This window comes from Folsomia candida, unplaced genomic scaffold, assembly GCF_002217175.1.
Source record: "Folsomia candida strain VU population unplaced genomic scaffold, ASM221717v1 Fcan01_Sc003, whole genome shotgun sequence".
Classification (NCBI taxonomy): Eukaryota; Metazoa; Arthropoda; class Collembola; order Entomobryomorpha; family Isotomidae; genus Folsomia; species Folsomia candida.
In genome coordinates this window covers 6,699,221-6,715,340 of record NW_019091195.1, presented here as the reverse complement: position 1 = coordinate 6,715,340, position 16,120 = coordinate 6,699,221, and the positions used below count along the sequence as shown (strand labels likewise).

At 39.3% G+C, this 16,120-nt stretch overlaps 1 protein-coding gene across 1 annotated transcript; it reads left to right on the top strand.

Annotated features, from left to right (window-relative positions):
• The first annotated feature begins 8,349 nt into the window (after positions 1 to 8,349).
• LOC110846892 (protein dimmed) lies at positions 8,350 to 15,839 on the top strand. The gene is made up of 3 exons (XM_022093731.2): positions 8,350 to 9,373; positions 12,929 to 13,033; positions 13,112 to 15,839. Exons 1-3 carry the CDS (start codon positions 8,654 to 8,656, stop codon positions 13,277 to 13,279), a joined length of 993 nt encoding a protein of 330 aa, XP_021949423.2. The 5' UTR covers positions 8,350 to 8,653; the 3' UTR covers positions 13,280 to 15,839.
• Positions 15,840 to 16,120: the final 281 nt, after the last annotated feature.

The window sequence follows — 16,120 nt, the reverse complement described above, 5'->3', positions numbered from 1 at the left end:
CTGATACGAGATTATGCCTTGGCTGGGTGGTTGGCCATCACCATTGGGATCAGTGAGAAGGGACTCGAGGAAAAATAATAAGTGAAGGCATTGTGCACATGAAACATTACACCCGTGTTCTGGTCATGCTATGCTTTCCCCAGTTCTCATAAATGAGTGAGAGAGTATTGTGCTGTGTTATTATTACAGCGGTCTTCCATGTCCGTTGGGATTGGAAAATCCACTCTCTGGTAAATTGAGCCTTCATGGTTCCACACTGATCTTTCATTTGCTTTCACTTTCCTTGCTGGAAAGGCTAACAATTGGAAATCAACACTTTGCACTTGTACACAAAGCAAGCCAATGTGCATAAATACAAGCATGTCGTGTACGGTTGGAACACTGATGATTGTCCCCGATCGTGTTTATTGTCTCGCTGTGGAGCTTATTCACAAGAGTCGGTATATCCATTCGTACAGACTTTTTGACATCTCGTACTGAGCTGCAATTTCCTAATACAGTTCTACACAGATTTAAGTTGAAGGTGAATTGGACAGTAGTTTTGTGATAATGAAACTCCTAACTGTGCGTGGGAACTTTACGTACGTTCAATCGTTAACGAAGTTAAGAATTGCCTCTATACGTAGAAGCTGTCTATCTAAACTGCATACGTACAAATACAATAGTCACAACTGCTAAATGCACTTCCTAAATTAGAGCATCTCGTTTGCTAAATGCTCATAAAATGATGTTTTTAGCAAGGTTACTGACAGTTGTTGGTCGTTTATAAGTTTCAATCAACTTGAGTTGTCGCTGCCATTAGAATTCCAATTTCTTTATATTTCATTTCAATCCACTTCAAACTTTGGTCGTTATTGAGTGGGGGAAAGTGTGAAAGTGGTAATTAATTAAAGACGAGTAGCACTGACTCTGCTGGAAACAAAAAGGTAATGGATATCGGCTCTGATATATATTTGATTGGTGGACTTTATGGAAATTGTGATAGCGTGACAGCATAAAAGGTTTTATGGGGAGCCAACTGTTGCTGAAGTTAGGTGCTCAACCCGCATCATAATCAGTGCCTTCCATTCTGCTTCTGTCGCTGCTTTTGATGGATTTCTGGCTATGATGTGGGTGTGTTGGAGCGGAAATGAAAAATGTCATTTGACAATAAATCGCGTCATTTTTAATCGCATGCGAAATATTAAGCGAGATTTAGATTGACGTCCTGGCCGTGTACTACTTATGCAGACAAGCCGCGGACTATAGATTCCGAAGTATAAGAATACACATTTTAAATCAATGTAAATTTTTTAATCTCAAATATCAGTTATGTAATTGTTACTTAACTGCAAAATATTAACTGTAAAATGGATAAAACAAAATGATAAGTCTTAATTTGAATCTTGCTGACAGTACCCGAATCAAGTAGAGGTCAATCCACCTAAATCGGGCTTTCCGTTTGCCCCCCAAACCTTCCGTTTGACCCATTTTATATCGGTATTCGTTGTTTTGAATGAAAAAATATTCTGTTGTTAATATTGTATGAATTAAAATGCATAGCTAAAAGTCAATAAATGGGAGCAATAAATTATATTCTTGAGTGTGTATGCTGCTGCAGCATTACTCATGAAACCCACGTCCTTCGCTAATAAGGGATCTATTATTATAGGGGAAGAAAGAAGCCAATAATGTCAGTTCGAATTTAGACATGTCCACCCACAAAGACTAGACTACGGTCAGCAAGTGTTCAAGTAAGAGGTCTGGAGGATTTGTAATGAAATTTGATGCCAATATTTTGCGAAGAATTGCCAACATTGCCAAGAAAATTCCTGATGTCGATGATTACGTGCTCTGCAAAACAAGGTCTAACCAGCGTAGTACTGACCCCATGGGAGAAATTTTAGTATGCATGTTGACTTTTACATTAAATTGAAGTAACTATAACGTAATTTTGACAGCTTTCTGTAAAAATATTTCGCAATATGGATTATTTCTACAAGATAAGAATTAATATACAGCCGATGTCGGGACAAACTTCATCATTCGCATTGTGGGCAATTTTTTATACCCAAAATTATAGTCTGGATACGTACGTAGGAAGAATGCCGTCATTATTTGTGTACAATTTGTAGCTGTTGCGTAAATGTATGAAAAAATACCTAAGCGTAACAGTAAAGTAATCAATACACGATATATGTATGCACATGATGGATGATGCAAATTTTATACCATTCTACTAAAATTAGTCCATCCTTGTGTGGTGTAGGCTGTTTTGTTGTATTTTTAGTTCGCTTCCAGTTAGGTAAGTGCAAATTGAGAAAGATGCCATTTATTACTAAGGCTCACTCGTTTGTTGCGCACACAACAGATAATCGATTCAATTTTCTATCCTTTTAATTCATGATATATACGCTTTCGCCCTTTCTTCCACGCTGTCCGTACTATCAAAATACAATATTTTTATGCGCTCAGGATGTACGAATCAGATCCATCAATCAACCCAAATTGAGTCCTCTCACTCTTCCTAATGCTTTGTGGTCTCGTGGAACGCTGTGCGGCATTTTGTTTTGTTCAGTTTTGATGGTCGACAGTTGGGAGTGTCCACACACATTCTTGGGCTGCAAGCGAATTTGGTTAGTTCGCAAGTAAAAATAAATATCTGCATATTTGTATTTGTACGAATGTATGGACGAACGAGTGCTAGCAATATTGTTAAATTTGATTCAGTTTACGAAACTGCTACAAATTATTTCATGTGATAGCACTCACATGACTAATATGTTAACAATGCTACCAAAACCACCGAGTATGTACTACTCTGATTCGAAGGGAACTCCTACCTGCCGTATTAGGTTGTAAAAGGAATGCAAGAATTTGTATTCTCTGTTGAATTGGTCTGCCATCATTGATTAAAAATTCAGTTGAGGAGAGTTTGCCGTTGGTCTATTCCTAGAACTAACTATTTATGCATTCTACAAACATACGTATACTCATATATGCATACGTACATATAAGCAAAGAAGGTGGACTTAAAAATTCCCTTCGAAAGCACCTTCTGCGAAAAGTTTAGAGCTAAACTTATGCCCAAAACGAAAGTTTACATAAAGCAGCGTAATAATAAAACATTTTGAAGAATGAGAGCGAATCCGTCCCTCCGTTCCTTGTAGTTTGTCTTTTCTGTTGTTTCATTCTTAGCGAATTTGATCCTCACTTCCCACCCACCCACGCCGACCTGAGAAATGGAATTTCAGGCAGTGGGAAGCCGATATGTAAGAGAAGACCAGAGAGGAGTTTCATTTTGTGGGGAAATACGCAACAGAAGAAGAGGACCCCGTTTCGACCTCCACTGCAACCATAAAACACGAGGCGAATATGTGGTTCGCTTGAGGCAGACTCTCTCTCTCTCCATCGCATACGAACGTATTCCTTGGGTGAAAGCAAAGCAGATCGGAAATTCTGGCTGCTGGGAACCATCCTGATATATAACATGAGAGAGAGTCAACAGTTTTCCTCCAACTTGTGGATCCTCTCTGCCTTTCTCCTCCGGTGCGGTGGTGGTGGTGGTGCGGTGTGTGTGGTGCTGGATAAAACCGGGCAAACTCCGAGACGCCCCATGCTCCACCAAACGCTGGCTGCTGTCGTGGGATGTAGAGTGATGTTGCTTTCTCCACGGTTGGTTATTCCATGATGCAGGGGTAAAGGACAGTCTATTATCTTTCCGCCAACATTCCGAATATTTCCCTCGTTGGGAGCACTACTGCCTAAACCATTTCTCATATTCCTACTTCAATTCACAAAATAAATCTTCATCAGGGAAACCCATCCTGCTAATATCAACTGGTGGGCTGCATATTCCACAAGCTCCAATTCTCATAAAGTTGAGACAGTGCTGAGCACAATATCAACTGCTCTTCGGATACACTAGTATCAACAAGTACTACTGTTTTTTGGGAGGGGGTTAGGGAAATGGTTATAATTTACTCCACGTATCACATCCATACATAATATAATCATATTTGTGGAGAACGTTTGACTTTTTCAACGAATATTGAGTCAAACGAAGCAAAGGAGAAGGCGGTCTACATACACAGTTGTGTGACAACGAGACTTTTGACACGCGAAGAGTGCACAAACTTAAAACAACTGGAGTAAATAGAGTAATGTGAGCACAATAATAATAAAAAGAATAAGTTTATTCCACATAAACTTGGAGGAGAGAAAGAATCTAAAGAAAAGGACGAAACTGAAAAGACGACACAAACAGCACGGCCGAAGCCCGAGCTTAGAGGAGCATTTCATGAGCCAGAGTTTGAATTGAGATGGTGTGACGAGTGAGACAGCAAGTGGGGTGAAATTCATCATCTCATCCGTTTTCTTTTGTTGTTGCTCACATTTTTTACTTGATCCGTTGAAAGTGCATTGTGAAAGTATCTTTCTCCCGGCTCGTCCTACCCGTAATTTCATTACATTAACATTTCAACCAACTCAAAATACATTACTCCCACTACCACGTAACAACCAAATCCTGTACACACTGCTTTGTCTCATCTCTTCCCCCGATCCCCATTGTTACTGACACCCAACCAAGACGCAAGCAGTGGACTAATCTTGGAAGAGTTATTCCCAGAAACTCGTTTACATGATCGAACTGACAATTGCTTTGTCATTATTTCAAGTGCAATCGGCAACCAAAATAACAACAGCGATACATAAACTCTGTATATATTTGGATCATCCACCAAAAATAGGCAACTTTCCTCGGACGGAACCTTGCACATACGGAATTGCCTAGTGCTCTGGAAAAGTGAGACATTGAAAGTATAAAAAAGCAGCAAGACATCGCCTTTGTTGTATTCCCATCTCGCCGTCAAGTTCTATTTGCCCAGAAATTCATCTTCGCCATCTTCCCTTGGATTAGATAACATCTCATCCTTTTCCTCGTCAGTGTCAATTCTCCTGTCAATCTCTTACCCGCTATCCACGTATGTACACACACATACGGGAGAAAGTGGCCTGAAGAACACAAAACTGGAAGGATAAGTAGAATTTCGAGGAATTGAATTGAGATACTTTCTCCTCAAAGAACAAACCAATATATTTTTACACGTGTAATATTTGTAACAACAAAGAGAAGGAGGAGGAAAACTTTGTTGCATGTTTTGGGAAGCAGAGGAGGAGGAGGAGGAGATGATGATGACGTGAGGAAACACTTTGTCAAAAGAGCACGAGTTGCTTTCTCCTCGCTCACTCTGCGAGAGGTGGAGAAGAGGATAAACAAATTCGGGATCACATACAGCTCCTCTTTTTCTCTCTCTCTTTCTGCCAGGCGAAGAAATATCGAGACCCGCTTATTCACATCCTGGCCACATTCGTCATCCTTGAAGGACACAAGGTACACACGTCTTGAGATACTTTTAATTTACTAGACCACAGAGTTATAAAACACGAGCCAGGTATGGTGGGTCGTGATGTATGTATCAAATACTCGCCAAATATTTGCATGTCTAAAATATGCAACAGTAACAGGGCATACACACACGACGGGCTATCTGTTTAGCAACCATTGATTGTCCGTAAATTGCGTAAATGAGAGGATATGCAACAATGAGCTCAAGGTTGTGCTAGAATGAGATTGCAGGATCATTGATAATGACTAACTTTCAAGTTCTCCGTAATGTACTGTAGAGTGAAACATGGAAAACCTTTGTCTTAATTGAAAGGTAATAGGCTGAAGGAGATGTCAGCAATTTATAAGCTAATGTATATCGCACGGAGTAATCACAAACGACAAATAAGTAAAACTCAATTTCATCCCTTTCTCGCTTGTCTACTTCAGAATGAACAAGACTGAATGACTTCAATTAACCGCCTCAAAGCAAAATTAAGGCTTTTTGTCTGAACATCGGTCCGTTTTGTGATAGAAATCAACGCTCATATAGATAAATGACACTAGAAAGTAGGTGGCCACCATAATCATAGTGTTAGTACATATATCCATATGTATTAAGGATTTAATCGACATAATTGGGGCTACATATTTGCATATGTATTTATTGAAAAAATGAACCATCAGTTGTACATTTGTGGGTAATGCAGTACATTTAAAACTTGTGATTTAGTAGCCTTCGATTCAGAGGTATAAATTATGTTGAAAATGTATTCATGCATACATGGATATTGTTACTTATGCAATTTTTACAGAATATGTAGTTTTCCGCTATATCGATTATGTTACGTATTTTCCGTATCGACAATATACACATCGACAAATACCGTATGTTATGAGAATATTATAACGTACGCATTCACATATATAAATACACGTATGTATGTATGCACATAGTCAACAGGTTTTATTGAATAGTGTAGATTTTGATTTCCTCGTATCTACATAGTTTGACAAGTTATGCGTGTACTAATCTATGTACTAATCTTTGTCATAATGGGGTGGATTTATTTTCTGACTAATTTCAACGAATTTTAGAAATTCACTGAAACAACCCCTTACACAGCAAATTCAATCATAGAACCAACTCGGTGAGACTGATGGGATCCTTCATTTTATATCGAAGGCAGATACAAGGGTTATACTTTTTCCATCGCACATACGAATTCTTCAATTTAGGGTCGGAATTTAAAGGGTAGGAGGGCAAAATAAAATGTGTAATAAAACGAAGTAATAATGTCTCGGGAGAATTGAGCAGTGTGAGTTGTATTCTGTTGCTTTGTGCCATTGTACGAAACAAACTGGACGGGAAAAGTGGCCAGTCGTTTTCTGAAAAGAAGCAGATTTTCCAGCAGAAACGGGTATCAGGCCAGCAAAGAAAGGGCAATAATGTTAACAGAGCTCCTCACTGGAGCCAAAATACATGCAGTAATGTGTCCATGGGTTGTTGAAGGGCTCCATTTGAGGAATAAGGAAAGGATTCACCACACTCACCCTGCACCCATCTCTTATTTTTTCAAGTGCTTGGCTTTTCCGGAGGCTCAGGCGGTGGAGTCACTCTTTATCATCAGAGAGTGGGCTGAAGAGATTTATTGGTAGTTCAACAGTCAGTGCTCAACTGGTTCAACAAGCCATGTTAAAGGTTTCTCCACATTCTTCACCCACGCCAAGTGAGCACTTGGTTCGAAATAAGTAGAACAAGGATACAAACTGGTAAAACTTAAAACGGAAGGAGCAAGAAGGTCAAAAGGGGAGAGCAGTTTCCAGAGATGATTAAATTAATTCATTGCTTCAATTGGTCCGTATGTACTTCCAAAACAAGTCCAAGACCCATTACCCCTACTTTTCTTATGAGCTATATTGTATAGTTGTAGCCATATTATTTATGTGCACTGCCCAAGCAGTGTGTTAGCTCATTGACAAATCGAATTACAATTAAAAATACTTAATAACTCAACTCAACTCAACTTATAGATACTGTACATGTGACGCTACTTATACTTTTGTATGTGCAACAGCAGTAGTAAGTTAAGTATGAATACATACAAGAGTTTGATGGGAGTCTGTGTACCAGGAATTTATTATGTATTTGAGCTGCACATAGAAGGATTCCTTCTCCAAGATGACAGTTTTTACTATCCAACTCTTGCTTCCAAGTATCTGCATGTAACCAAAGAAGATCTGTGGGCTGATTGATTGTTCAAGCTTAAGTTTTGGGACTCGGCGTTTGAAGGACATGTCATAAAATTATTATAAAATATCGATTCACTGAACTGAGAAAAGTTCCCCAATTGCTTCATTCTGCCTTCGCTCAATTTTTCTTTCACAAAGTCTGCAGTGTGTATAGTACATATTTGCATATATGCAAGACTAGGCTTCAAAGAGTCTCCTGGAATCTTCACCATGACCATTTTTCTTCATTAGGTGCACACTCATGCAGGTAGGACAATTTTACGTGGAAACCAAATCAAACCCTTTACCAATTGTTTTATGGCACGATACACTATTAAGTATGCATGTGTACATGCCAGTGGTTGGTATAATGCGACTAGGCTGGGAGTTAAGTAGTTAATTTATGTAAGACAACGTCACCTGCACCAACTCTCAATGTTGTTCAGGTTGTATACACATATTTACCAATTATTTTATGCAACAATTTTATTAATTTAAGGACACTTGAGAATCATTCATCTCCATCGCATCGCGTCACATTGTCTCATTTTTTTTATTGTCAAATCAAGCAGTTAGTTGGTAGACTATAATTTATTTAAAATAATCTTGATTCAATTTATATTGCAGGTGAAGTTGTGGTGAAAGCAGCAATCAAAATTACCCAATCATCAGCAAAGGACGGATCTCACGCACGTTTGAAGGAGCCAAAAGACTGTAAAGTTTTGAATTTAAATAGACGTCATCCTTTCATTGAACCACTCAACCCGAGGTAGCCGAGCACCACCCATACATTAACAGAGTTAAACCACGACCCATTTGTGCCAAGGGGAAGATGACAAGTGGGTGAAAGTCATTTCCAAATCCACTACACACACACTCACCCAACCACAGCCAGCAGCCTCTTCTTCTTGTAAAACATTTTCTTCATTTGCTCGCTCTCAATCCGAGAGTTAGCTCTTGAGCCGAAATATTAGAATTTTAACAAGAAACCACGATTGAGCGACTTTGTTGCATTTCCGTGTAGTCGCTTCTTTCTTAAATCAAGATTTCCTGATGCGAATACTGGAGAAAATGTTGGACGAATCGAGCGATTTCTACCTGAGTGATTCTTCATCAACAACATCCTCAACAGCGACAATGCATACGAACAATACGAGTGGAGATGAGCCAGATAACAGCAGTCAGCATCATCTATACAGCTTGATAACCTTACACCCCACCACAGTCGAAAGCATATCCCCCCATCATCAAAATCACCTCATTACCACCGACATCCAAATACTTGGCGCAGGACTCACCCACCACCAGAATCCGCATCCGCAAAATCATCTCACCAACAACGACACTACCGGAAGCAACAGCAATGACCATAATCCAAGCAGTAGGCCCAACCTTACGACGTTAACACCAGCTCATGTCAATAACCTCAAAGATGAGAGCAGCAGATGCCCCAATGGCACTAATCCGAATGAGAACAATAATAGTCAGATCTCAGTGGACGTGATTGGGAGCAGTAGTGGTGGGGCTACCACACCCCCCGGCGGACAAGACACCATGCTTCTGGCGGAGACTGTAAGTGTGACGAATGGGCGACTGGTGGATAATCCCAATGGCGAGGTGACAACGACTGGTGACGTTACGGACGCTACAAGGAAAAAGAATCCGGTGGGAAGGAGGAAGTTGAATTTGAGTCAAAGAGAGAAGACACTGCGACGACTGGAGAGCAATGAGAGAGAAAGATTAAGAATGCACTCGCTTAATCAAGCCTTTTCGGTAAAACTTATTTTAACCCTTAACTTTTCCAAGATTGGTGGCAATGATGCGTTAATGCAAAGTCACAAGCCTCCAAAAATTGGTAGTTCTAGATTCACAGATAATTTGGGTTTTTATCATTTTTATGTAATTCGTGACATTTTAAAATTTTAATCTGCCTGCCATCATGTCTCCAAATGCCCTACTTGCTTCGGCACATCGTCACACAATCACTATCTCTGCCCTATGAACTACAGTAAGTAGGAAGTGACCTATTCACCAACCACCACTTTAATCTGGCGACCTTAAGACACCCTTATTTAATGTCATTAATGCTACACCACTTGCAAGGAGAGAAAGGAGAGTGGTTGAAGGCTCTTGAATTAAGAAGGAGCATTGCGTATAAAACTGCTTCAAGACTTTGGTCAACTTTCCTCTGACTTGTGAATTATTTCTTTGGAATCTTACTTATCTCTGTTACATACACATCCGTACACCTCGCATTGAGTTGGTAGAAAGTGTGTGGGAAATAGCGATTGCACTACACACCAAAGTGAAAGGCATAAATTATGGACCCAGTTTTAATGCATTTGGAATTCCTACAGTTTGATGAGTCAACGTAAAGAGAGAAAGCTAATCACAAAGTGGCAGTATTCCCTTCATCCTGCCTGCTTGCGAGGATGAGGAGAATACACCCACAAGCACGGCAATGTCAAGTTGGCGACAAATTCCATGCAAATTGTTGCTTCAGATACATAGGCTGCGAGTATACAATTGCAATGCACGTGGAAAACATTTACTAAATATTTACATAAATTTAGGTTTGTTGACTGCATCTCAAACAATAGTTTTGATTAGTCAGAATCAGAATTGGGGCACCGTTGGGGTTGAACGATTTATCCATGAAATCTCATATACATCTCGTTATTTGTAACATTGCATTTGGTCATGACTTGGCCGATGTGTGGAGTTTATATGTACGTGCACTCCTCTGTCGTTTTCGTCACCTTTTGTTGAGAAGCAAAGTGGTTGGTGGTGTGGTTGGGTATGGGTTTAACTTGGTGTTTTCTGTTTGTACTTCGCATGTTGCCTCAGAGCGGAAACTTATAATTAACTCCTGGCAGTAGCAGGGATAAAATCAAACCGAGAATTGACAAGAGAACATTATTACATATTGCTACTGCCAGTGCGAGGTGGAAACAGTCACACCACCCAAACAATGGTTAAATTAATTTAACAAGTTTCCTTTGAGCTTCCCTTTCCTGCTCCTGATTGTAGAAACCAAATGCGAATGGCATGACCCACGCGAGAGGCTAATCTCTGCTTTGTCTCCTTTCACCTCGGCCAACAAACCAGCCTTTTCCCATCACGAGCAGCAGTTGTCCAACAAAATGAACTGGATTTGAAGGCAATGAATGAATTTCATGAGAATGGTCCAATAAATGAATTCAACAAAAGTTGGTCAACTGAGGCTAATCATATTTAGGAGTGGAATTATCCGTGTTATATAATTATCAACAATAATTCAATAGTGCACGAATTAAGATAAAAGCTATTGTAATACTCAATTAGTACAAATGACGTAGGCTTGCAATTTATGCCAGAATTTTATATTTTGCAGGGACCTACCTGGTTATGTAGAAAATTGGAAACTAAAAAAAAAACTTTGCAACCTGCGTGGGATTAGTTTGTATGTTGTCGATTGAATTGGCTTGATTGTATTGTTTAGTCAAAAGAGATAATTTGGAATTTGAAATTTTACTTACTTGATATGTTCATGGCGTAGTTTATTTTTGTTTGATTTTTGCTCCTTTACAATACAAAATTAATTAGTTTCAAGTTGTAAAGTGCGGGTGTGAAATTTATGGTAATTCAAGTTTTCCAGAAAGAGACTAGGTTGCCAATACTCTGAGTAAATGTTGATTTTATGAAATATGTGAATGTCAAATGATTGAATGTAAGACTAACTAGTTATTCAAATATCAAGTAGCTGGCTATTTCAGGGTTCGTTATTCCATCAAGTTGTGGATGAGGCATGCCGCAAGCCACAAGACCACAGCTTTCCTACAAATGCCACCTTGCTAACTCTTCGCATTATGCATAAACCAGCTCGTTGTATCGTTTGCAGATATTTATAGATATAGGGCAGCAACTGACTTTAGATGTACTAACAATAGTAAGTATAGTATAAAGTTATGCAACACAATTAATTTCATTTTGTATTAAAGTTCTAACTAGTCTTAAATACATATATTCTTATTCATTGTGGAAACCAGTATTACCTTATCACAAACTAAGGAAAAATGCCTGTTGCCAGAACCATTGAACTCAATGACCAGTATTGATTTAGTATAATCCAGTTTGTCATCCGAAGGAAGTCACAATAAAAAGAAAGAAAGCTGTGCTTGTTATTCCTCAGCTGCATACGTATGGAATTATGCCTTGTAGTGAAAGCCGCCAAACAATGGTACTGGGCCCAATAATTTACACAGGGGCATTGTTCCGACTACTCTGACTGGCCTACGAATATGTCGGTGAGGCATATGTAACGTGACACCAGAAAGGAAACCGAACTAAGCCTCTGTAAAGTTAGCAATATTCGTTGGTGAATTAACCTTCCTCCTCCTCATCCACTTTGTTTGGAAGGAGTGAGCGGAACTAGGCTGGCGTAGAATATTATGAGCCGAGGGAAAATGTGGCTTTTGGTGAAAGAGGAGAAAGCAGGCTGTATCTCTGTATCTGGTCCTGTACGTTGTGAGTTGTACGACGAGCTGGTGGCAATGAGGTCCAAAAAAGATTCTAAATTCTATCTGCAACGAACCTCCATCTAGCAAATCCATCCATGTCTCTGAATACTGAATGAACACTGAGATTTCGGATCAATTTAATGACAGTGAAACTGATTTTGCTTCACTTTGCCCTGCCTCCCTAAAATTTATAGTTTATCACCCAGAGCTCATATTACGGTCATTATTATTACTGTACCAGCACGAGAGTAGGAGAAGGAGGATGCTCCTGCTAGTTCATTACTCATTCAAAGTTTAATAGGCTGACAAAGTCCATTTGATAGGCGGAGAAAGCTGTATTCGCCAGCGTGCCATATCCCTCTTGGTGTAGATCTCTTTCCTCGTATGAAGAATGACCTTCACCATGATGATGATGATCGATTCGCTAAATTAACCTATTCGCACAAGGAGCAGACAAGATTAACATCTCGCTATATTTGCTCACCGGTGGTTAAACATATTCAACATTGTAAATCTGAACTACAACGACCAACCGAGGTTTATTACAGTCGGTTGACGTGTGGTCAAATACATACACCACACCTTGGAATTCACCAGAGAGAGGGTGAAAGGAGGGCATTATTTCCCAAGTCTACCAGCGACACACATCCAAACCCACGACGTACATTCGTATTTGTACATGGACAGCCTTGCAACAAAAGTAATATTTTTAGTGATAGACGAGCCGGACACAGGGATGCAGATGATGATAAGGGCGGAGGTGGAGAGAGGGAGAGATAAGCGACCAACAGAGATGAAGTTAATGATGTTTACTTTTGTTACATTACAGTCTCTTCGTGAGGTGATCCCTCATGTGGCAACTAAAGGCCGTAGGCTGTCCAAATTAGAAACCTTAACGTTGGCCAAAAACTACATCGTTGCTCTCACGGGAATGGTAAGGTTTTGACAATTTTTTCTATCAGAGGAGCGACCCACGTTTTTTCGACAATGATAAAAATCCCTCGTCCTGCAGGTGGTTCGTGACGAGAAGGAGAGCGAGGGGTCGGACGTGGTGGGGAATGAAAGTCCGGTCAGCAAGGACTGCCTCCTTCAGGTCACCACCGGCGACGACACGGACGACTTCACCTTCGACCTCGACATTGCCGACCATCAAGACTCGCTCGGATTTTATGATGAATAAACACCACAATCATGTGTAAGAAGCATGCTGTTCTGTAGATTTAAATATATAAAAGTCAGTGTAATACATATACAAATTGCAGCATGATTATAAATGCCACTAAAATTAAATGTAGAATATATATCTGCCAAACATGTTAAGTTATATAAGCTCCAAATACTTATCCTTAGTCTGCTGTAGCTAAATTAGGTATTACATAAGTGAAACAAATGTCTATCGGATTAAACTACTCAAAACTAGAAAGTTTAAGTATATGCATGCTGTACGAAGCTAAGCTAGCAAATACAAACAACAAATAGTCGCAAAGATTAGGAGAGGATGACAATTAAGGGTTGCTGATATTAGTATCAACATCACATATTTAGATATATGTATCATAAATAAAGTAGTCAACAGCCCAAAGTTCATTTGTGTTTGTATAATCTCTTTCTGTCAAATGTGCTGGAATTCTACTTTTGGACTTATTGTGATCTATGTAGTCGTCGTTCAACTGTTGAATCTCTCCCAATCAGACGTAAATACATAAGTCGAAATTCCAACATAATTCCCATTTCTTATGTGTATCAGAGTTTAAGTAGTTTTCAACCTTTTCAGCCCCTTATTTTGCACCACCTCTCCTCGTCACCCTGTGTCAATATAGGAGAACAACTTGACAGAATCATAGATTTTGATTCCCTTTTGGAGTACTAGGGGAATACTAGGGGAGTCTATCAAGGAGGGTTTTATTCATGGCGTCATTTGCGCCCACCACGCCCACTCAAATGAACGCCACTCACGCCCTTTAAAAAGACCTAATTTTTGCTCATTAAAATCTCCACCAAAAATACAATTTAGATAGGCTTTTCGTAATTTTAGCGTTTATTTGATTCTAGATAGTTACTTTATTATATCAAAACTAAACTTTTTTGAAATTTTGATTTTTTTCGAAGACATGCCTGAAATGGGTCAAGAAATTTTAGAAAATACTGAAAAAATTTTTAAAAATTGGGCTTGATATTATTTATGATAAAGTAACTATCCAGGATTACGAAAGTGCGAAAATTATGAAAATCCAATCAAAAAAAGATTTCTTGTGGATTATTTAGCGCAACCAGCTTAGCGTGGGGTTCCTTTTTGAAGGGGTGTGACGGTCCAAATGGGACCATTTAATAAAATCCTCCCTCACTTTTCGTGCACTCACCTAGTACTACTTACTATAATCCAAGGGGCATGAAAACCTGTGAGTCTGTCAGTCACAAGTAGTCCTCCTAAGTCAAACATCATTCCTTGTCAACAAAGTCTCTTTGTTTTCACTTCATCTCTTTTACAAAAGGTTAAATAACTCTCGTCGTTGTCGTGTGTGCATGGAGTGATGATGTGAACTAATCAGTACTATTTTAGCCGTGACATTATTCCTCATCATGCTTCCTGCTTCAAGTCATGCATAGCCATAGGAGAGGACGAGGAGTGTGGGCGAATTGGGGAGAAAGGAGAAGTGGCAGCAGATTAGGTGAAGGACTCTGAAGAGCGAGGAATGGAATTATTCGGTATGATTGTAAGAATAATGGCTCTTCTCCGATGATGAAGGCAGGTTGCATAAAAGTGGGTAAACTCTCCTCAAGTAGTCGCATATTAGCTCAAGTAGGCGTAATAAGCCAGGTTTATGATTAGACGCTTAAGTAGAGCAGATGGCATTTGTTGTGCGTATACCTGTTGCTACTTGTATATTTACTCCTCAGTCAAGTCAGTTTGTTGCTGGGGTTTCCTTTCTCTTCCGACCCTCCACGCCTACCTAACTGCACCTACTTTCTCTTTCCCCATTAGCATCCTCCTGTCCCAAGCCTGTCTCCTGCACCTCCTTCACTTGTCAACGTCTCACCCAACAATACAACGTCTCACTCAACATCCACTTGAATTAGGTTTGTTCAAGTTCCTGTGCATATTAGTATCAAAGCGCAGGCTGTATGTTCCGTATCAATGTCCTCCTATTTATGATACACTGCAGTAGACTGTAGAGATATTTATCAGTGTGTAGCATGTAATTAATAAGAATTCACGACTCTCTATCTATCAACTCGGTAATCAATGTCCATTTTTAGTTGGCCTTTGGTTTTGGCGCGATAGGATGAGCTTTAATTGTTGTTTAACACGAATTTGAAATTAAGTAGAATACTTGTAAAGGAACTTGAAAATGTGCAGGCAACTGTGCGTGACACAAAATCCCTGTCTTCTCTGTAGCTTTAATTTCAGTTTGACAGGGAATACTTCTTCTTTGTCATTCAGGAACACAACTTAATTAAGGCCAAATTGTGATAAATATGTAGTTTTACTATGTGTAATCTTGATGATAAAATTATTAACTGCTTTGATTATTAGCATAAAGGTGATACTTTGGTGCTAACTTGTACATAGTATGAATTAAGATACTTAATGCCACTGCATGTATTTAAAATGGTAGTAATCAGAGTAGTTAAATATTAAAAGAGGTATTTTGCGTGTGTCCGTGTGTATACGCATACATATGTAAATTATATTGTTAGCGATTAGATGAATAAAATTAACTTACAAGCTGCTTGCATTATTGGATTGCCCAAATGTTTGTTGCTCCTTCTTCTTCAGCTCATACTTATTTGACTTGATTCAATCAGATCGAGACGCTTTCTTTCATCAATAATGCACTACCAAAAAATGAAAGAAGTAGTAAAACGAACGAATTATTGGAGCAGATCTGCTAATAGATTTATCCTCGTAAATTTATTTATGTATCATGCATGGCAAGACAATGCACATCATGACAAGCGGCGCACATCTACGCTTAATTCGTGCCGCACAGACCTCGGTGATATGCCTCACAAAGCCATT